This window comes from Narcine bancroftii, chromosome 14, assembly GCF_036971445.1.
Source record: "Narcine bancroftii isolate sNarBan1 chromosome 14, sNarBan1.hap1, whole genome shotgun sequence".
Taxonomy (NCBI): domain Eukaryota; kingdom Metazoa; phylum Chordata; class Chondrichthyes; order Torpediniformes; family Narcinidae; genus Narcine; species Narcine bancroftii.
The window spans coordinates 16,448,238-16,471,671 of NC_091482.1; the positions used below are offsets into that span (position 1 = coordinate 16,448,238).

The window sequence follows — 23,434 nt, forward strand, 5'->3', positions numbered from 1 at the left end:
GCTGGTTTCTTAGTTCAAAGGGCCTTTTATCTGTATAGTACAGCCAAGTATTCATTTGATCTACAGAGTCTGTTGACCACAAAGTGCTCAATTTCATTCTTTCTAATGGTATTTAATTGCTTCCTTAACTCATCCCAAATTTGTGGTACCTGAAGTTATTGATTTGACCAGGAAATTGTCTGAGGAGCAGGCGAAAATGAAGAAGGATAATGGGAAAGTACTCAAATTGGAAGGCTGTGATTGATGTGCAAGGGTAAATCTGCAAAGGTATAAAGTTAATATCCCCACTTGAACCTGAGCAAGCTATCAGACAATCCACACGCAACACGATCATTGCCATTCAGAATCATTTCACATATCCTGTTAATACAGTATTGCAAGGTTCTGTGTGGTTCTATATAAATGCCACCTGAGCATTCTTCAGTATTTACAAAGTGTTATCCAGGACTGAGGACTGTAATTTTTCACTTTGAGTCCTGCCAAAGTCTAGCATGAGGTCCTGTAAAAATCTGTGATGAGGTAACAACCATTTACTCCCAGTGGTTTTCAAACTGCCCCCTAAACTCATATTCCACCTTAAGCAATCCCTATGCCATAAGTGCTGTGATTAGTAAGGGATTGCTTAAGGGGGTGTGTGAGTGGGAAGGTTAAGAACCAATGCTCTAGACCCAATCATTACTGAAATATTTTGCTTGAGAAAAATTGTCATTGGCCCATTTTCTTTGGAGTTATGAAACGGTGCACATAACGAGTCAATTAGGTACGATTAAAACAGTGGTTTTCAAAATTTTTCTTTCTACTCACAGTAATCCATTACTAATCACAGAGCACTTATGGCATAATGATTGCTAAAGGTGGAATGTGAGTTTAGGGGGCAGTTTGAAAACCACTGATTTACTATTTTGGTGGTAGGACAGAAAGCTATGCATCCAATTATGCAGCAGTAGAAGTAGACCAACATATTTACTCAAAATATTGGTTGGTTGAACAAATGAGAAAATTATGTCATGGATTTCAGGGTAGAGGTTAATTGGGGTATTTGGGCCAGAAAGACCTGTCACTGTGCTGCATGTCTAAAATTTTTTAATTAAAAATTTGATTGAGGTTTTCATAAAAAGGGGAGATGAAAATATACACAAAGAGTATGCATGTCCCACACTTGGAGGTATATTCTAAAAATTGAAATCAGGCCTTTTGGCAATCAAAAGGCACTTTGTAAATACTGAAGAATGCTCAGGTGGCATTTATATAGAACCACACAGAACCTTGCAATACTGTATTAACAGGATATGTGAAATCATTCTGAAAGGCACGGGAGACATTATAAATCTCCTCCTTCAGTGATAATTATAAATCTTAAATCTAACAGAGGAGCAAAATAACTGCACAAGATTTAAATTCAAAAATAAAAAATAGGTTGTTGGAAATGCTCAGATCAGGAAAAAATGCTGGAGAGAAACAAAGTTAACATCTCAGGCCAAAGACCTTGCAAAGGTTTGAGTTGATGCTTCTCCGCAGTTTCAATTTTGATCAATCTGTTAGCTGACCATTTCAAGGAATTTGAAAAGACGACATAGAGTTGCATCACTCTCGAGGCAAATTAAATTGGCCAGATTGTTGGTCAAGGATATAGGGTCAAGAAACAGTATTAGAGCATCCAGAAGCCTGACGGCTGCAGGGAAGAAACATTTTAGGCCTGTTGGTGTGAGCTTTCACACCTTGAACTTTTCCCCTAATAGGTGGGAGGGAGGTGAGTTTGTCCAGGGTGATAGGAATGCAGGGCTTTATTAGTCAGGGGATTGAGTATAAGAGTTGAGAGGTCATGTTGCAACTAGACAAATCTCTGGTGAGATCACACTTAGAATATTGTATTCAGTTCCAGTCACCTCATTAAAGGAAGGATGTGGAAACTATGGAGAGGATGTAGAAATTTACCATGAGGCTGCATGGACTGGAAAATAAGTCTTATGAGGGAAGGTTAGGTCTTTTATCTTTGGAATGAAGTGGGATGAGAGGTGAATCAATTGAGGTCTACAAGATTTTGAGGTATAAATAAGGTAGACAAGCCAGCATCTTCCAAGGGAAGGAGTAGCAAACATCAGAGGACATCTGTACAAAGTGAATGAAGGAAAGTTTAGGGGAGACATCAGGGGTAAGATTTTCTTTTTTTTTTTAAAAAAAAATGTGGGTGCCTGGAATGCACTGCTATGGGTGGTTGTGGAGGCTGATACATTAGGGGCATTTAAGAGACTCTTAGAGAGCCACATGGAAAAGAGAAAATTAAAGGGTTGAGGTAGGAAGGGTTTTTGGTCGGAATATATAGGTTGGCACACATTAGCCACTTTCAGGTGGAATAGCTGAGAATGCGGCTCCAGAGCCGGCGGCAGGTGTGCGAAGAGACATTCTGGTGGCAACGCTGAAAGTGCTGTTCCGGCACCTGAAGGGTCCGCAGCGGGAGCAAATGCTGGGTCCTGTCGACTTTCAGGTGCCATGGGGGAAGGGGAGAAGAAGAAGAAATAAAGAAGAAAAAAAAATTGCTTGGAAGCAGAGAATACACCTACCCGAGGAGGGTTGGGCAAGTTCTCCTCGGGTCAGGGTTCTATGCTTTCAGGTGGCCTCCCAACAGCCACATTCGGGTAATCCGGGCGGCTTTCCGTTGGGGTATTCTGGACGGCTTTCCGTTGGGGAATTCCGGGCCACCTGAAAGCGGCTATTAAGTGCAGAAGGGCCTGTACTGTGCTGTAATGTTGTATATTCTGCAACACACCAAAACCTTTTCATAAAGGACCATGGAAACTTGGCATGTCCCCTTGTCCCTCAACAACATTTACAGGTGCACCTTTGATGGCACACTTGGTAGTTGCATCACGGTTGGAGCTGCTCTCCTCAACAGCAGGAATGTAGCTCAGAACACCACACAAACCCCCTCCATACCCAACAAACAGCACACCCTGGACAGTCTCACCTCCCTGCCACCTGTTAGGGGAAACAACTGGAGAGTGTGGAAGCTCTCACCCCCCCCCCCCCCCCCCACCCACCAGGTTCCTTAAACTGTGCTCCCATGTGTCACCCTTCTCACTGCACTGGGGGCGTCGAACCCCAGACCCGCGCCGGCGGGGCTGAGCCGAAGAGGAAGGGAGAGGCGTTCCGCAGGAGGGCCTCCTGGACCCGGTGGGCGCTCTCGGCCCACCCAGCGGAGGCTTGAACTCGCAATGAAAGCCTCTGGGAGACCCGAGCGGCCATACTCACGGAGGACGAGGCCCGACCCGGCCCGGCCACATGGCAGCTCGCGCACCCGCCGGAAGCGGAAGTCGGCGCCCTCCCGCGCACAAGCCCCGCCCCCGACGTGGCCCATTGGGCCTTGGTGGATGGAGGCGAGGTCGTGTTTGAAATGCCATTTTTGTTCAAAGTGCCTCTTGCCCTCGAAATAGAGTTTAAGTGCAATATTTTATACAGTAGGAATATGGATAGAACAGTTCACATGGTGCCCATCTATATAAACCACAACAATCTGACCCTCTTCTTACATCCATGGGCCTTGGAGCCTTTTAATCATCTACCATTGAATTAAAAACTCACTATCTCTCTCCTGAACTTTTCTTTTGATGTCACTTGCATGCTAACAATTTAACAAACATTGGAGACTGAAATTCGATGGCTTAAACATTTCAAACCAACTAAGCATTTTAAGATTGCAAGAATTGACCTAATTGCCCAATTCTTCTTAAAATGTGTCCAAACCACCGAGGTATACATTTTTGTTTCCGTCTTGTAAATGTCAAATTGCTTCAGAAGTTATCAGTAAAGTTAAGAGATATAAAGTGAAATGAGTGAGTGAACTGCAGGTTCAAGGATGCTACAAATGTTATTGCAAGATTTTTTTTTGCAGGTTCACAAGATACCACCCTCCAAGGATTTCCACTCAGCTCTTGATCACCTTGACAACTGCCACACATGCATAAGCTGTAATTGATGAAAATTAGCCTTAGCTTTCAACACCACCATACTCTCAGTGCTAGTCAACAAGCTTCAAAACCTAGGCTTTTACATGGTTTGCTCATTAGAAGACCAGTCAGTACGAATCAGAAACTGCTCTTCATGCACAAATGCACTTTCATGCTTAGCCCATTGCTCGACACTCTAAACCCATAACTGTGTGGATGGGCACAATTCAAATGCCATAAAACCATTTGTCAATGATACCATGGTCATCCACAGAATCACATGGGGATAGATCAGCTTGTTAAGTGGTGCCACAACCATGGAAAGGATTAACTTCAGATTTCATTGGGTCATCATCTCTAAAAAATCTGTTCTGGGGCCTCTATATTGAAGGCTCACCAGTGGATATATTTCAATAGGAGTTTCAGATTTGGTATGTCACTAAAGACTTGCAAATTTCTACAAGTTTACTGAGAAAGCCATCTGACTCAGCCAGTGGCCATCAATCTTCACACCATCAAGGTAGTGTCTTAAGAAAGCTGCCTCTATCCTCAGCACCCAAGCCATGGCCACTTCCTGCTAGTCTCAGCAGGGAAGAGGTGCAGGGATACCTTTTATAACAGTTAATATGTTCAAAAGAGTTCAGTGATATGAAAAACTGCAGTTCACAGCATTTTTACTCAGTACTTCCAATTCTATAATTCTGTTCCTTATTTTCCATTGCATAACTCTCACTTTAGTCATACAAGATGCTGTTGCCATTCCATGATCTTTAATTTTATCTTTATTCTTGATTAGAGTTCTAACAGACAATTCATTCATGTTTGTCTCATGCTATTTTAGTAAATGATGCACCATCTTCATGTTACTTAATACTTTGCAGTTTCTTTACTGATGTTAGCCATTTACTGCACACATCACCTTCACCACAATTTCCTTTTTCCAATCATATTGTTTGTAAGGGTGCACTTTTATACAGCATATTACAGAGCAGCCACGGCCTTCCCACGAAAGAACGAAAAAACAAGCAATAATAAAGTTGAATAACACGCAACCGAGCATTGTTGCTGGCATATTAAATTATTGCGCCACTGTTGGTAATCCAATATTAATAAAATTTAACATTTTTTTATTACAATATTAAAATTATAAACTGCACTATCAAAACCTGCACTGTTCAAAAGGCTATCCGTTCAGGAGCCTGAAGACAAACACCCAGCAGCATAGAAGCTTCTTCCCCTCAGCCATCAGATTTAATTTATAGCAATGTTTGCACCGATCATGTTCATGACAATAAGTTCTGATTCAGAATCATTTTGGTAATGCCACAGATCTGTACTGGGACCTCAGCAATAAGAGGTGAAGATACATTAATAATAAAACACTAGTCTGCTGACACCATCACGGAAGTAAAAAGTTTAAAAAATGGCACTCAGCAGCTGGATGGCACTAACATCAACTTCTCCAGTTTGTGCTAGCCCATTCTCCCGCTTCCCCAACTGTCCTCTTCCATCCAACTCTCCACCTCTTCCCTCTACATGAGGCAGTGTCTTAACAGCCTCTAACCTCAAAGACCACCACCACCACCCAGGCCACATCCTCCCTCAATAATCAATGAACCAGACAACTGCCTTGCTTTCTGATTCAAGGTTATGTTTATGAAGCTGCCACACATTTTATGACAATTCTGAATCACTGTGAATTCTGAATCCACCTCCCTTGGTTTGCTGGTGTGCCCTCCCTCCCTTACTCACCCATTACCTCCTACCTGTACTCCTCCACCATTTTGTTTGGACCCCTGCCTACATACCTTGAAGAGCTCATACCTTGAAGAGCTCAAGCCCAAAAGATTGGTTATTTATTTTTAATGTTTGCAATATAAAGTATGCTGAGTTTTTGCAATTGGTTTTAATAGATGAAAAACCTGAGGGTCTTTCATTAACTAATTACTAGTTTTCCGATTACAGGGAGGCAAGTTGTATTCTTTGCCCATTTTCTTGATCTACGTTCCTTTGTGAACAGTACAAAACTGAAAAGAGAGCAGCAGTAACACAAATAGAAGTATCCTCAGCTCCTTTGAATTAGGAGCAAGTAGGTTGTCAGGCCACTGTGCATCGACTTTGGCCCAATGCCCATCAGGACTGGAGTTTGAATTCCCATGCTGTCTGTAAGGAGTTTGCATGTTCTCCCTGTGTATGTGTGGGTTTTCCCTGGGGGCTTGTTTCCACCCACCGTTCGAAACATCTTTAATTCTAAAGAAGGGCCTCAGACCAGACTGTTGGCTGCCCTTTACTTTCCAAATGCTGCATCACCTGCTAGCTTCTCTAACACATTTGTGAACCGCCCTCAAAGCCAACAATACCAGGCTTTGTTTCAACTCTAAACGACAAGTTGTCTTACAAAACGACAAGTTGTCTTACAGGGAAAGGTCTGGCAGTCTATACTGGTTACCTGCTACAGTTTAGAAGTGTGGAACATCAAACACAATCATCAAGGATATGTGCAGGAGGCTATGGTTTCCAGGGACCATCTAGAATAAAGGTGGGGGGGGGGGGGGAATTCCAATCAGATTATGTCATAATTATACTTAATGATTGGCCTGAGTCCTTTGTTCATTCATCTATATCAAGCACTTGTTTCTACATTAAAAAATGTCAATGCTAATAATCTCAGAATTAGAAAAACAAAATGAAGTGACCCAAGATCATAAGTAATAGCATGGTAAATGTTACAATTCAACAAGCAGAATTTTTTTTATGCTTAGGACCAAGTGAAAATGGCTATGTGCTTGGACTACAACAGCAGCTCCTTAAACCCATGGTCAAGGATAAGGTGACAGATGCCTGGGAATACCCACATGCTGTCCAAGTCACACATCTTTGTATTACATTACTATTCCTCTATCAATGCTTGGGTTAAATCATGAAACTACCTACCTAATAGCACTCTGGAAGTACCTCCACCAAGTCTGCCAACATATTTGAAGTCTGACATCACCAACACCTTTGCAGAAAAACAATTAGGGATGGATAATAAGCAGAAACCTCTTGCAACAGTAACATACAAAGTCAAAAACATGATGGGATAAAATGTATTTAGATGACCAATGGAAAGAGTCCAGGGTCAATTGTACAGGCCTTTAGTTTATAGAAATAACTGTTGTTTAATTTTAAATAGGTACATTACCCCTCCATAAATCTTCGTTCGCGAAGCCAAGCCAAAGAAAAAAAAGGTACTAATGAACACAGAAAATGGCCAAATAACAAATACATGTGGTGCTGGATGGATGCATGCATTTGCCAGGTAGCACTTTAGAAAACTACACAAGGCTTCTGTAGAGACAAAGGGCAGCAGGGTGAAAGCACTGCTCTACATTGTGAGGAGTTTGAGATTTGGTACGGCACGAAAGACTGTTGGTCTCCAGGTGTACCATAAAGCATTGTCTGATTGCATCACTGTCTGGTATGGAGATGCCAATGCACAAGACAGGAAAAAAACATTAACTTGGCCAGCAATATCAAAGGCACCAGTCTTCATTCCATCAAGGACCTCTATAAGTGTCTTAAGAAAGTAACATCCATCCTCAAGTTATGCCCTCTTCACTCTTCTCCCATTGGGGGGGGGAAAAGGTACAGACCTGAAAATGAGCACCCAGTAGCACAAGGACAGCATCTTCCCCTCTGCCACCAAATTTCTTAATTGACAATGAACTACAGACATTCCTTACTTTCTCAGATTTTCTTGCACTATTTTTGAAATGTAATTTGTAGCTATGTTTGCACTGTAATACAGCTGCAAAAAATAAATTTCAGGACAACAAATTCTAATTCAGATTCTATTAGAGCAACAGCCATCAGGGTTCTGATCTGATACTGTTTGCAAGTTTATATCTTCTTCTCTTGTCCTTCTGAGTTTCCTCCAGGAGCTCTGGTTTCATCCCCTCCTTTAAACACCTACAGGGTTTGTAGGTTCATTGGTACATTTTGGCAGCACAGCCAGAAGGGCTGTTACTGTACTGTTTCCCCAAATTTAATTTTATTTCAAAATAGTAGATATAATACACAAGGTTGAAAGGTAAACTTGGTTCAAACATGTACACACAGAAGCTAAATCACTTTCGTTCATGCACCTGCGTGAAATCTTTTGAGCATTTAGCAAGACTGTTCCAAAAGAAAACCCAGATATTGTTGATAATCAAAAAGCAGGTTTTGTCTTTTCTTTAAATTTTATTGTTTTATTTATACAGTTCTTGGACACAGTTTAGATGATGCCAATCTGCAACAAAAGAAAAAGACACGTCAATGTAAGGACATCAAGAATATGTATTTTCACAAGAATGATATTATTCATCTTCAAAGGAACCAAATAACTTTATTCTGGTCCTGCATATTTAAGAAATAAACATAGGACAAGAAATAGTCAAGTCCTCCTGAGAAACATGCAAAACCAGTATACAAAAAGTGCAAAGTTATTTCAGAAATGATCCCACACTAAAAGATAATTCCATTTATTACATGCAGCCTTATATTTCTGATCCAGTTTCCACATGAGCCACTAATTCACTTGACAAACCCAAAAAAAGTTATTTCAGTATCAACCATCATTCATGTTGTCACGTTTTGCCAGATACAGGAAATAACTTTGGGAAGATTCCTCAGTTCCACCATGCCAGCACATAAAATTAACCAGAAAATAGAGTACAGGATTTAAAAATTCATAATCTGTCCTCATCTTGGAAGAAAATCACAAGACATGCTTGTACTTACCTTATTAGCAACATCCAATGCATCATAGTCTGGGGCCAGGCGGACATAAGCTTTCTTCTCACCATCAGGCCTGACAGGAAACCAATAGTTATAAAAGGAGAACAACAGAGATAAATGCTTAACCTACAACTTTCAATGTGCATCAGCGGTTCCTTTGAATCAACCTCTTCATATTAATCAGGTGAAACAAGTTTCCATCATTTTGCACAATGACCAATATCCAAAGTTCACAAAACATTATCCAAACTTGGGTATTCATACTACTCTTCTAGGACACCAAACCCCACCTTTATCATGCTTTGAAATGTCTACAGTTAATTGGGTCATAGTTGAAAGGGCCTGCTAACGTGCTGTATGTTACATTTAAAGACCATCCACAACAATTTGTTTTACACTTCATTTGCAGACAAGTGAAATAAAGTCAAGTAGGCACTCTTGAAGAGCAATGTGCCAGTTTTGTTGCAGATAGAACAATTTTTGTTCCTCAAAAAAAATTAAAATCTCACTGTTGTCACAGGCTACTTTAAATTGCCACTCATTGAGCTCCAAGTTTAATTCTGGTAACTGTTCAATTCTCTTCCGCAAATGTTTAACTGCATTTTTTCAAGAGATATCCAAATATAGGAACAAAATGCTGCACCAATGCAAAACCTGCAACAAGGCTGGGATAAGCAACTTGAAGCATTTCTAATTGAATAATTTTAATATTTAAATAGACAAAAATCCTTAAAATTTCACTGGCCCACTTTATTAGGAAACATCCCAATTAAACAATATACATGTGAAAATCTTTGGAATTAACAAGACAATCTAGTGTTTTTAAAAAAACTTTTATTTCAGTTTTTATACTTAATACAGTATTTCACTACTCACCTGATCAAAGTGTTGACTTTAGCCACATCAATATCATAGAGTTTTTTAACAGCATGTTTGATTTGATGCTTATTGGCTTTAATGTCAACAATAAATACCAAGGTATTGTTGTCTTCAATTTTCTTCATAGCAGACTCAGTGGTGAGGGGGAATTTAATGATAGCATAATGATCCAACCTGAAGATGACATACAAAAATAGTTAACAAGAAGTTCAAACATGCAGTTGGGAAAGATCATGGCACACACAACCAATTAAATTTTGTATTCTCATATTTTAAGGTGCATCAGTATAAAGTTAATAATAATCAAAAATTCTCATGCTTTAATCGCTAAATTACATCATTCGCACCAGTTATGTTCTTGCAGAACCTCAACATGTGAAGAAAAACTAATAGAGCAGCATAACCTTTTTTCCATCTTCCCTCCTCCCTTCTCTTCTCCAATCTATATCATGGCATCTTATTGCAGACAGGCAAATTAGATAATGATAAAGTCAAACACATAAAACTGAAAACCAGCAAACCAGCACCAAAGGCACACAGTATACCCAGATTCAATGAAGGTTCCATGCCAAATTAAAAATCTTTGTCACCATTCTGTTTCTGAGGAACGGGAACACCCAGAAATATTTGCCCAGCAACCCAGATGTTCTATAAACCATCACTTTAACTATTTAATAAATTCCATTTGATACAAGCCAAGAATGTGAAGCAAACCAGCCTCTCCTAGAACCTAATTCCAGACACTTCAATTTTATCCAGTTCTAGTGTAGTCAAATCATTGATTCTCCCGCCACAGACACTACCCGACCTGCTGAAGTTTTCCAACATTTGTTTCGAGTTTATCAGCTCAAAACATTCATAATTTTGCATGCTGAGTGCATTTGTTGCTTGACTTCTTGGTACAGCTCCAGGATTTTCTGCTCAATTTACATATCCGTCACTGAACATACTTTTTCCACTGTCATTAAATATGCCAAGTGTGGCTTTTGCTCTGACCTGGGGGGGGGGGTGGGGTGGGAAGAACTGACAAAGATTTTAAAACTAGAAACAATTCAAAGACATACTTGTTCCTTCTGGGAGCACTCTTTCTGGGATACTTGGGCTGCCTCCTCAGCCTGAGTGTCTTCGGTCTCCTGAAGGTAGGCGATGTCCTAATTTTCTTCCGCCTGTGACTATGCACGCCTTTCAAAACAGCCTTCTTCGCCTTCAAGGCTTTTGATTTAGCTTCAGTCTTGGCAGGGGCAACTAAAAGGAAAGGGAAGTTAATTACACTTGCACATTCTTTGTATCCTGATTAAGTTAAAACAGCAACATTAGAGACAGGTCTGATCTGTAAACATTTCTACATGTTTAAGTTAAGGTGCATCAGTATAAAATTATGATAATCACAAATTCTCATGCTTTGATCGCTGAACAACATCATTTGCACCAGTCTCAAATTATTCTCAATTTGTGCATCGTCCACACCTTTTCTTCCATCAATTTCCCTTTTCCTAGCCAAATGCATCTTACCATAAATACACCATAAAACTATCAACATTTCATGATTCAGTCTGAAAAGTCAAATTCAACCAAAGTAGAATTAAACATACATCAATTTGTAAGTTGCTGATTACAACAGCTATTCTGGGGTAATTCCACCTTTCGAGGAGGACAGTCACCACCTTGATCTAAACTTCAAATCCACAGCTTTCTAACTGTGGGCAAGCATGCTAACTGAAAACCCTCATGAACATTGCTCGAATGAAAAACTAACAACCCTCAGAAATTTCAGTATTACAAATATGAAACCACATTTTTAAACCTAAAAAAATATATATTTTAGTTCATTTCAAAAAAAATGTGAGCACGGGATGGGAGGAGGGAGGAGAAAATGGCACTGTATATATTTGAAAAGGAAAAAGTATGTATCATGGTTAATGTGGTTTATGGTGTGAAAAATAAAAAAAAAACGTTAGACAGGTGGCAGGTAGAGATTCAAGGATGTATTCCTTTACAAAAAATATTACTTACTATTTAATATTCGGTATTTCGACAAATTTGGGGCCCAATCGCTAGAATAAGGAGATTAAAATTATAATTCTTCTTTAATCCTCCCGACCAGTGAAGTTTTCCCTAAATGAATAATAATTTTTGGAACAATATTGTTGGGATCCTTGAGTGTCTTTCAAAGCATCCAAGTTATAAGTAGCAATGTTATTGTGTATTTTATAAAAGATTGAGACCAGTTATGGAATTAGATTAGGTTGGGGTGGGGGGTGTTTAGGGTTATTTTTCTAGTTTTTAATTTTTTCTTTTCTTCTCACATATTTTTGACATATATTTGTTAGCATTGTAATATTGTGATTCATTATTGTTTGTTATAATTATCATATATGTTGATTTAAATAAAATATTCCAAAAATAAATGTGAGCGATGCCACGTTTGAGAAAGTCAAGTCCATGCCTTTCCAGTTCACCTGCTAATTTCAATGAAATCTCTGGATGAGGCACTCCCCAAAAGTCCAAAATTGCACATCTCCGAAGAAACTCACCTGATGCTGCGGGACACCCATAATGTAACATCTAAATAAAGTGGAGGACCTGAGGTTGTTTCTCTGCAGACAAAACCAGTACTGAGTGACCTGCCGAGAGTTGTGCGTTGTACAATGACAGGGTTTGCAGACTTTCCTGCTTAAATCACCCCAAGCCCTTTCCAAAGGCTCCTGCCATTGTCGTTACTCCGAATTTTTAATTGCAGTTGCATTGGGACCGTCCAGGAAACACTGCTCACGTACGGGGCCGGGGACTGGGAGAGGCTGGAGCACATGCCAGTCCGAAGGTGAGGGGCCTGAGCCCTCGCTCAGGCCGAATGAGCAGAGCTGCCGTGGGAGGCCTCAGGACCCCCTGCCTCCCAGCACCGACCTGGATGCGGCCTAGGCCGCTCAAGCGTTGGGAGAAGGCAGCGGACCGCCAGCCACACGCCGGCGGGCCCAGGGTCTTTCTTTCCCCACCCCACCCCACCAATCCAAGCCCCGACATCACCACGTTGCCGGCCGCTCACCTTCCTTCTTCGCCTTCGGAGCCATCGGAGGGAAAGAGAGCGAGCACGGGGTTGCACGGGCTGATATCCAGGGCTTCGCGAAGTCTCGCGCGATTTCCTTTCCCTTCACGCCGACGTCATCCACATGCAACTCGCGGCAGAGGACCTTCGGCCCGGTCTGCTGAGCCTCCCCATGACCTGGATCTGGATCACGTGCTCCCTGTCTAAAAGCCTTACAATTGCCACTTCCTCTGACAATTGGTTCAGTAATTTAAATTCTCCGGCGATACCACGGCAGTGGGTTGTGTAAAAGGGGGCGATGAGTCTGCGTGCAGGAGGGAGATTGAAAACTTGGCCAAATGGCGCACCAATAATTACCTCAATGGCACCAAAGCCAAGGAGCTGATGGTTGACTTCAGGAAAGGAAACTGATCCAGTGATCATTTGGGGGATCAGAGGTGGCGAGGTTGAGCATCTTGAAGTTCTTTGGGAGTCACTATCTCGGAGGATCCTTTCTGGACCCGACACATCGAGGAGAAAGCACCTCTACTTCCTCAGGAGTTTGGTATGGCATCGAAAACTCTGGCAAACGTCTACCTACCAGCTCCGTAGCGATCTGGTATGGGGACACCCACACCCCTCCGGCGGAAAGCCCCGCCAAAGGTAGTGGATGCAGCCCAGGGCATCACCCTCCCCGCTCTCAAGAACATCTGCAGGGAACGCTGCCGAGGGAGAGCAGCAGCGGTCATTACCCAGCGCACGGTCAGTCCTCGCTGCTACCGTCAGGAAAGAGGTACGGATGCCACAGCACCAGGTCCAGGAACAGCTGTCACCCCTGGTCTTTCAAACCCCTCGACTGAGAATCAGAATTTATTGTCATGAACATGTCATGAAATTTGTTATTTTGCTGCCGCATCACAGTGCAAACATTGCTATAAATTACATTTCAAAAATAAAGAATTTGTGCAGGAGAAAGTGATGCATTGTCCATTCAGAAATCTGATGGCAGAGGGGAAGAAGCTGTCCTTGTGCCGCTGGGTGCAAGTTTATTGTCCTCTGATTGCACAAGTATAACCCGATGATGCAGTATTCAGTTCTCGGTGCAAAACACGCAGACACACAACCAGACATAACACGCACGCAGGGCAAGTATTCACATGTACAAATAAATAATAAATAATTTTTATTTTGTGAATGCGAGTCTCGGATGGTTAGTGTGAGGAGTTCCTTTATCATTCAGAATTCTCACTGCCCACGGGAAGAAACTGTTTTCTCGTCCTGGTGGTGCTGGCTCTGATTCTCCTGTATCTCTTTTCTGATGGGAGCAGCCGATCGATGCTGCGGCCTCATTGATTTTGCTCACCCTCTTCAGACAGTGATCTCAGTAGATCACATCAATGGTGGGGGGGGGTGGGGAGGAGGCGGAGGTTAGAGACTTCAGTGATCCTCTCTGCCACTCTTGTGGAATGGCCTCCAATCCACTTCCTGGACATTTCATACCACTCTACTCAATAACACAATTTATTGTCATGAACATGCCACAAAATTTGCTGTTTTGTGGCAGCATTACAGTGCAAATATTGCTATATATAAGATTTCAAAAATAAATAAATAGTGCAAGAAAATAGGATAAAATGAGGTAGTGTCTGTGGTTCGTTGTCCATTCAGAAATCTGGTGGCAGAGGGAGAAAAGCTGTACTTATGCCGCGGGGGACTCATCTTCAGGCACCTGTACCTTTTTTCCTGATGTTAGCAGTGTGAAGAGGGAATGACCTGAGTGATTGGGGTCCTTGAGGATAGAGGCTGCCTTCTTAAGACACTACCCCTTGTAAACGTCCTCGAGGAACTGCAGACCAGTGCCCATGATGAACTCTCTGGTGTTTTCTCCTGTCCTGGGCATTGGCACCTCATACTAGACAGTGATGCTCCAGGAATGTTAAATATTATATCCAAAATTAAAGCAAACACTCACAAGTTTTAACATTCATAAAATGGGTGTCTGCCTTCCTTTATTCCTCTCTCCAACAGCTCTCAATGGTCTCCTTTTTCCCAGCATGCCCCTCGTGCTACCCTCTTTTCATCCTTATTGGTTCATCCACACGCGCATCATCACAAAATTCTCGCTCTGACTGTGCGTGTGTGATACCAACAGTGGGTGGCTGTGCATGGTCAGTGGCAGCTAGTTTGTGCATTCGCGCCACCTCCCGCGCACGTCACTCCAAGCCAGCAACAGTGACTAGCCGCTTTCAGGTGTATTCGCTGCCAAGAATGCATCCGCAGAGGCGGATTCAGACCTGTGGAATGGTCGTTCAGGTGGCAGCGCTGAAACCGCAGCGCCGGCCACCTGAAAGGGACAGCTGCACGGGAGGCACCTCGGAGCGCTCTCCAGCTCCTGTCCCTTCGGGCTGCCAGGATTGGGGCGGCCGGCGCGGGCTGCCAACACTGGGGTGGCCGGCGTGGACTATAGGGGTTGGGGCAACCAGTGCGGGCTGTCAGCACTGGGGCCGGTGCAAGCTGTCAGGGTTGGGGTGCCGGGTGACACTAATGGCGACTCTTTGCCTTATGGCAGGTAGAAGGCAATCTTGTAATATTACATGTTCTGTACTACATTACATGACAAGAAAGGAATCTTGAATTATAAAATTCGTACCAGATTATGAATATCCAGCAGATGGCAGTCATGCCATAAAATTTAATTGTAATTTTGACAATAAGCAATTGAATGTAAAGCTTGGGAATAAGGCTCGGGTTATGTGTGAATAATAATATAATGCACCAGCATAGTTTATGCACATTGTTGTCATTACATTACATTATTTGCTAATCAAATTGAAAAAGATTTTTTTTAATTGCATGATTAATTAATGATATCATTATATAATTATTTAACATCAACAATCAAGCATCCACATACTTCACATATAAATTAAAATGTTTATATTTAAATTTAAACATACATCACAGTAACCGGCCCTTCCGGCTCACGACCCCGTGCAACCAAAATACCCCTTATGTTTTGAAAGGAAGCAGAAGCATCCAGAGGAAACACACACTGACATGGGAGAATGTACAAACTCCTTAAAGATTGCACTGGATTTGACCGGGGTCGCTGGCATCAAAGTAGTGTTGCGCTAAGCACCACACTTCACATCTGTGTTCCATATTTTGAAGACACATCTGTGTCAGTAAACCAATGGGAAAGTAAAAATATGGCTTGTCAAAGTTTACAATGCAAAAATGTGAACTTTAACCCCTTCTGCCCAGTGGTCAAACTACAGCCAAAATCTGGATAAATGGACTAGAATGGATGACCTACACTGCAGTAAAAGCACAAAATGCTGGAGAAACTCAGCAGGTCAAACAGTGTCCTTTATGATACAAAAGTAAAAGTACATAACTGACTTTTCAGGCTTGAGCCCTTCAAGGTATGGGGAAAATGTCGGCTTCCAGTGGGTGAACCCACGGATAGCAAATGACCCAGATAGAATCCTGAGATGTGGCCTGAGTGCCTGAGCAGATCAACTGGGCTGGTGTGTTTACAGATATCTTTAATCTTTCCTGACAACAGGCTAAAGTCCCTACTTGTTTCAAGAAGGCCACCAACGTCTCCGAATCAACCAAAGGGCTCTTTCCAAATATACTCATTCCAATGTTAAAAATGGGCAAGGAAAAGATTCACATCAACATTGTTGTCATTGGACATGTCGATTTTTGCAAATCAACTACCACTGGTCATCTCATCTACCAATGTGGTGCAATTGAGAGGAGAATTATCGATAAATTTGAGAAGGAAGCCAGTGAGATGGGCAAAGGATCCTTCAAATATGCCAGGGTTTTGGATAAACTAAAGGCTGAATGTGAGCGTGGAATAACCATTGACATCTCTCTTTGGAAGTTTGAAACTTCAAAGTACTACATCACTATCATTGATGCTCCAGGACATAGGGATTTTATCAAGAACATGATTACTGGAACTTCACAGGCTGACTGTGCTGTGCTCATAGTTGCAGCTGGTGTGGGCGAGTTTGAAGCAGATCTCAAAGAATGGACAGACAAGGGAGCATGCTGTGCTTGCTTACACTTTGGGTGCCAAACACCTCATTATTGGTATCAAAAAGATTGACTCCACTGAACCTCCATACAGCGAGGCACGGTACAATGAAATCACGAAGGAAGTCAGTACATACATCAAGAAGACTGGCTATAACCCAATGACTGTGCCATTTGTTCCCATCTCTGGTTGGAGTGGTGACAATATGCTGGACTGGAGTTTGAAAATGGCCTGGTTCAAAGGTTGGTCAATTAGCAGGAAAAATGACACTCTGTTTCACTCTGTTGGAAGCCCTGGACAACATTCTGCCTCCAGAAGGCCCAATTAAGAAACCTCTTCACCTTCCTCTCCAGGATATCTACGAGATTGGTGGTATTGGCACCTGTAGGACATGTTGAGACTGGTATTCTGATACTAGCTATGTTGGTTAACTTTGCTCCCAATTCAATTGTGACTGAAGTGAAATCTGTAGAAATGCATCATGAATCCCTGGAAGAAGCTCTTCCTGGTGACAATGTTGGTTTCAACATCAAGAATGTTTCTGTTAAGGATATCCACCGGGGCAATGTTGCTGGCAACAACAAAAATGAACCTCCATTGGAATCTGCTGATTTTTCTGCACAGGTTATTATCCTGAACCATCCCGGTCAGATAGCTCCTGGCTATTCCCCAGTACTTGATTGTCATACTGCCCACATTGCCTGCAAGTTCAATGAGCTGAGGGAGAAGATTGATCGTCGATCTGGCAAGAAATTGGAAGATTTCCCCAAATTTGTAAAGTCACGCTGCCATTGTTGACATGATTCCAAATAAGCCCACGTGTGTGGAGAGCGTTTCTGAATATCCACCTCTAGGTCGCTTTGCTGTCCGTGACATGAGGCAGACTGTGGCCGTGGGTGTGATTAAGTCAGTTAATAAGAAATAAACTACTGTTAAAAGCACCAGATCTGCCATCAAACTATTAAAGAAGTGAATAGCACCACTGACCAAGATTTGGCAAAAGCCCGACCCGAGACTGACGTCAGGAAAATGTTTGTTCATTACCAGCCAAACATGTGTTTTAACGAGGGATATTGATCAAGATGCATTGAAAGAAATTCAGAAGGAAAAGATAAGGATGGATTCTGTTTATTCCATAAATATCTAATTTTGAATGTGCTTTCACTAATTAGCTGTTTTGGTTGAGTGATTATTTAAAACTAATAAATATCAACAAAAAAAAAGGCCACCAACTTACCAGTACTGGGAAAAAAAGCAAAATAACAGAGGCAAAGATACCTTAATAGACAGGATCTGTATGGACAAATACATGGCAAAGGGGGTTTGAGGTAGAAATGACTACGAATGTCTTGGACATTCACCATCGTGAGAGGCTGGTGATGGCTCAACTCTTGCCTCCCAGCCAGCCTTGACCTGCAGTCAAATTCTTTTCCGATAAAGAGAAAACCAAAGGTGTACGATCAGTGATCATTTGGGGGGAATCAGAGGTGGAGAGAATGAACGAATCAAGTTCTTGGGAGTCACTATCTCAGAGGAAAGGACTCAGCACCTCTGCTTCCTCAGGAGTTTGCGAAGGTTTGGCATGGCATCGGAAACCCTAGCAAATTTCTGCAGATGTGCGGTGGAAAGTGTGCAGACTGGCTGCATCATGGTCTAGTATGGGGACACCAATACCCCTGAACAATGTAGAGGGAACAGCCCAGAATATCATGGGTAAAACCCTTCCCACCATTGAAAACATCAACCGGGAACGCTGGCATTGGAAAGCAGCAGCAATCATCAAGGATCCACTCTCCCAACACATGCTCTGTTCTCTCTTCTTTCAGGAAAGAGGTATACGTCCCACAAGACTGTTTTTAATTTCAGAATAAGAATTTATCGTCATAAAAAAGTCATGAAATTCTGTGTTTTATGGCACATCACAAAAATTAATATTATAACCATGTAACAACATTACAATATATTTTTTTAAAAGTGCATGAAAAGTAAGGCAGTGTCTTTGGTTCATTGATTATTCAAGAATCAGATGGCAGCAGGGAAGAAGCTGTCCTTGTGCCAATGAATGTTCCTCTTTGGCTCCTGTACCTTTTTCCCGATGGTAACAGAGTGAAGAGGGCATGGCCTGGGAGGTAGGAGTTTTTGAGGATAGAGGCTGCTTTTTTAAGACACCGCCTCGTAGATGTTCTCGATGGAGTGAAGTCTGGTGCTTGTGCTGTTGCAGGCCGAGTTAATAACCCTCTGGAATTTTTTCTTGTCCTGAGAATTGGCACCTCCATACCAGGCAGTGACGCCACGAGCCAGAATGCTCTCCACGGTACACCTGTAGAAGTTTACAAGAGTCTTTAGTGACATACCAAATCTCCTCAGACACCTCACAAAGTATAGCCGCTGGTGAGCCTTCTTTGTGATTGCATCAACATGGAGGCTCCAGGACAGATCCTCGGAATATGAAGTTCTCGACCCTCTCCACTACTGAGCCCTGGATGAGGACTGGGTTCGTGTTCGCCTGACTCCCTCCTGAAATCCCCAATCATCTCCTTGGTTTTGCTGACGTTGAGTGCAAGGTTATTGCACTCAATGAGCTGATCTCCCTCCCTCCTGTATGCTCCCTCATTGCCACCCAGGTTCAGGAACAGCTGCTACCCTTCCACCATCAGACTCCTCAACTACAAACTCAATCAGGGACTCGTTTAAGGACTCTTACTGATTTATTTTCTCTGTATTGCAGTCAGCTTGTTTACATTTCTTGTATAGGTTGAGTCCGTTTTATTTTTGCACAGCCAATAAGTGGTCATTCTGCCTTGTCCCCAGGAAAAAAAAGAATCTCAGGGTGCTGACAACAAATCTGAATCGAAACTTTTGGCCAATTTGCTAGGTTAAAAGCGCAGTAAAAAGACAAGTCAATGCTGAATACTGGGGAAATCGTACTCACGTCCTTAAAAGAGCTTTATACCTGTGGATAAAACAGTGATCTCTCTTTTCCCTGAACTGTAACGTTGAAGAGTTGCTGAGATTCCTGAGACAAATCAGCAGGGAGTCCTGGAACAGGGAATGGAAAACAGCTGCCGGCTCCAGCCTTGCGGGGATTGGGGAATTTTTTGTTAAACCCAGCCACGTTGGGATCATCCCCGGCGCCGTGGAAGTTCAGGGCGGAGCAATCACATCTCGCCCCAACTCGGAAACTTTCAACCAAAGCGCATTGTGCACTGAAATTCCACAAGATGGACAGAAACTTTGATCGAGACTCTCCGACAGCCCTGTGAACAAGGAATGCGAGTCCTCCCACTGCTGCGGGAACTAATCCGAGCTACTTGACAAGGACTTTAACTGTGATTTTCTTTTTTTTATATCGTTCGAAACCAACCTTGAAGGTAGAGAGGTTTTCTTTTTGGTTTCGCGATTTAGTGGCGATTCCACCCTGATCATTGCATCGAGGCTGACGGACACAAAGTTGGGGAAGTAAGTTTTGGGTCCAGATGCATGACTGGCCTCAAAGTTTGATACATTGTGCCAAGATGATGTAATTGGGAAGTGTGTACCCCTGATTGTACCTGTTGAATTTCGATCTATAATCTACAATACAAACTTTGCAATAATGCCTCAGTGTAACATTTGCCTTGGCTCGCTTCCAATGGTAAGGAAGTCATGTTTTCTAGTTTCCGGAGAGAGGAGAGGGGGATGGTTTCAGATCGAGAAGCTTTCAGGCTGGGAATGGTTCCCATCGTGGATGGGAAAAGACCCTCTTGATTTGAAGGAGGGGGGGAGGCGGAAAAGAGAAGTTAAGGGGGGTGGGTGGGGAGAGCCAGAATCCCACCCATTGACCCCGCAGTCATCTTTCAAGCAACAGATTTTGTGCCTGGTTGCGTGGGAGGGAAATGTTTGCCAAGATTGATTTGAGCCCTCGCGGAGTTTCGAGGCACCAGATCCCAAGCTGAAGACGTGTTTCTTGCAACACTGACGGGGATGCAGGCGCACACCGGGGTGGGGGTTGGAGGAATGCTGATGTGCCCCTGGCCTGACTCAGACCCATTCGTCTTCATTTTCATGGCTGTTTTGACCGTGTGGAATTTTCCTACCCTGAAGGGTTGTAGAGAGAGAAAGCATGCCTAGTCCATTCTTCAACAGGATCATGGCTGAGATTTCTCCCTGAGCCATTTTCTTCCACTAATTCCCATAATATCCAAAAGTCCATCAACTCTGAATCTCCTCAGAGACTCAACGGTCGTCTTGGCTGCAAAATTTTAATAGATTCACCACACTCCGAAGAATTTTGAAGACAGTATAGAATAGCACGCGTTGTATTATTTAAAAAAAACCCGTGATTACTGATTCTGGGTTCCTGCATCCCATCAAGCCCTCAAAGAAATGTAAAAACACAATGTTGGAGAAACCCAGAGTCCCCGACTTACAATGAATGATCAGACTTACGATTTTTCTAAGTTATGATGGTTCAAATCCGTACTGTACTTCGAATTTTGGCACAGCTATGATGTTCAGTGTTTCCCCACAGCGCTATGTCAATCCCCACACTGATCCCACTGATCTGATCTCCCTACAACCCCATTTTGGATCCACACTGATCCCACTGACCTGATCTCCCTACAACCCCATTTTGGATCCACACTGATCCCACTGACCTGATCTCCCTACAACCCCATTTTGGAGCCACACTGATCCCACTGACCTGATCTCCCTACAACCCCATTTTGGAGCCACACTGATCCCACTGACCTGATCTCCCTACAACCCCATTTTGGAGCCACACTGATCCCACTGACCTGATCTCCCTACAACCCCATTTTGGAGCCACACTGATCCCACTGACCTGATCTCCCTACAACCCCATTTTGGAGCCACACTGATCCCACTGACCTGATCTCCCTACAACCCCATTTTGGAGCCACACTGATCCCACTGACCTGATCTCCCTACAACCCCATTTTGGAGCCACACTCATCCCACTGACCTGATCTCCCTACAACCCCATTTTGGAGCCACACTGATCCCACTGACCTGATCTCCCTACAACCCCATTTTGGATCCACACTGATCCCACTGACCTGATCTCTCCCTACAGCCTCATGTCGTCCCCCACACTGATCCCACTGACCTGTTCTCTCCCTACAACCCCATGTCGGTACCTACACTGATCCCACTGGCCTGTTCTCTCCCTACAGCCCCATTTTGGATCCACACTGATCCCACTGACCTGATCTCCCTACAACCCCATTTTGGATCTACACTGATCCCACTGACCTGATCTCTCCCTACAGCCTCGTGTCGTCCCCCACACTGATCCCACTGACCTGTTCTCTCCCTACAACCCCATGTCGGTACCTACACTGATCCCACTGGCCTGTTCTCTTCCTACAGCCCCATTTTGGATCCACACTGATCCCACTGACCGGATCTCTCCCTACAGCCCCTTTTTGGTCTCCACACTGATCCCACTGACCTGTTCTCTCGGTCTCCACACTGATCCCTCCCTACAGCCCTGTATTGGTCCCCACACCGATCCCACTGTCCTGATCCCTCCCTATTGTCCCGTGTAAGTCCCCACACCGATCCCACTGACCTGTTCTCTTCCTACAGCCTCGTGTCGTCCCCCACACTGATCCCACTGACCTGATCTCCCTACAACCCCATGTCGGTCCCCACACTGATCCCACTGCCACTGGCCTGTTCTCTCCCTACCGCCCAGTGTCGGTCTCCACACTGATCCCACTGACCTGATCTCTCCCTACAGCCCCATTTTGGATCCACACTGATCCCACTGACCGGATCTCTCCCTACAGCCCCTTTTTGGTCCCCACACTGATCCCACTGACCTGATCTCTCCCTACAGCCCCCTTTTTTGGTCCCCACACTGATCCCACTGACCTGTTCTCTCGGTCTCCACACTGATCCCTCCCTACATCCCCGTATTGGTCCCCACACCAATCCCACTGTCCTGATCCCTCCCTATAGTCCCGTGTCAGTCCCCACACTGATCCCACTGACCTGATCTCTCCCTACAGCCCCGCGTCGTTCCTCACACTGATCCCTCTGCCCGGTCTCTCCCCACAGTCCCACGTCACCCTGATCTCACAGCCCTTTATCAGCTTATGACTTTTTTTCAACTTCATAACCCCATTGTAATTTGAGGACTACCTGTACTTTTTATAACAAAGGTAAAGATACATAACCCACATTTTGGGCTTGAGCCCTTCATCAATGTAAGAGCTTTATTTATATCTAATATTGCTAAAGTACAGTTTAACCCATTGTCTTTGACTTTTTTAGCCTTGTATTCTTACTTCATAATATTCCAGGTGTGGTCTCACCAGGTCACTCTATTATAGCAATGAGATTCTTTTTGCTCTTATGCTCAAATCTCTTGTATTAAAGAGCAACTTATCATCATCCTTACCAGTCCTGCTGTATCTGCAGTTCAAGGATGGCACAGTCTCCCTCAGTACCAATTTTCAATCCTTCATCTTTTTTTAAATATGTGCTCTTCTACTTTTTTTCTTCCCTTTCATGTTTCCACAATTAATTTCACTTGTTGTGAAGCTGCCCTTTCAGTTAGCCTGCCTGTATCTTCCTGTTGCTTCCCTGTCTTCTCACAGCACACAATGCCATACAGCTTTGTCGCATCAGAAATTATGGATATATTACACAGGTTTCTCTCATCTAATTAATATAGTCTAAAGAGCTAAAGCTGCAGTACCAATGCCTGGGGCATTCCATCAGTTATCGCCTGCCAATCTGAAAACTATTAATTTTCCTACTGCGGTT

General features: G+C 43.2%; 3 protein-coding genes, 2 non-coding genes and 1 pseudogene across 10 annotated transcripts in view; 2 read left to right on the forward strand and 4 right to left on the reverse strand.

Moving 5' to 3' along the window:
- mrm1 (mitochondrial rRNA methyltransferase 1 homolog (S. cerevisiae)) overlaps nucleotides 1–8,041 on the reverse strand; it is a 34,610-nt gene extending 26,569 nt beyond the window's left edge. For 4 of the 5 annotated variants that reach the window (XM_069911525.1, XM_069911528.1, XM_069911529.1 and 1 more), the window contains exon 1: nucleotides 6,879–8,041. The gene's annotated coding sequence lies outside the window, so the exon portion shown is untranslated. Of the gene's footprint in view, nucleotides 1–3,249; nucleotides 3,331–6,878 lie in introns of those variants that run through there. The other variant, XM_069911526.1, reaches the window with a different exon arrangement.
- A 107-nt stretch (nucleotides 8,042–8,148) lies between these two features.
- rpl23a (ribosomal protein L23a) lies at nucleotides 8,149–12,732 on the reverse strand. Its single transcript, XM_069911530.1, has 5 exons — nucleotides 12,628–12,732; nucleotides 10,649–10,829; nucleotides 9,582–9,758; nucleotides 8,709–8,778; nucleotides 8,149–8,217 (listed from the first exon to the last, which is right to left on the reverse strand). Exons 1-5 carry the CDS (start codon nucleotides 12,650–12,652, stop codon nucleotides 8,203–8,205), a joined length of 468 nt encoding a protein of 155 aa, XP_069767631.1. The 5' UTR covers nucleotides 12,653–12,732; the 3' UTR covers nucleotides 8,149–8,202.
- On the reverse strand, nucleotides 9,861–9,932 carry LOC138750065 (small nucleolar RNA Z17). The gene has a single exon (XR_011349055.1). It is a non-coding gene; the product is annotated as a small nucleolar RNA Z17 (small nucleolar RNA).
- Nucleotides 10,944–11,014, reverse strand: LOC138750064 (small nucleolar RNA Z17). The gene has a single exon (XR_011349054.1). It is a non-coding gene; the product is annotated as a small nucleolar RNA Z17 (small nucleolar RNA).
- A 3,531-nt stretch (nucleotides 12,733–16,263) lies between the features above and the next one.
- On the forward strand, nucleotides 16,264–17,645 carry LOC138749849 (elongation factor 1-alpha 1 pseudogene; annotated as a pseudogene).
- Nucleotides 17,646–19,780: 2,135 nt separating this feature from the next.
- The window catches only part of LOC138749853 (ras-related protein Rab-34-like), a 39,123-nt gene continuing 35,469 nt past the window's right edge, over nucleotides 19,781–23,434 (forward strand). The window contains exon 1 of one of the 2 annotated variants that reach the window (XM_069911806.1): nucleotides 19,781–20,116. The gene's annotated coding sequence lies outside the window, so the exon portion shown is untranslated. The remainder of the gene's footprint in view (nucleotides 20,117–23,434) is intronic. The other variant, XM_069911807.1, reaches the window with a different exon arrangement.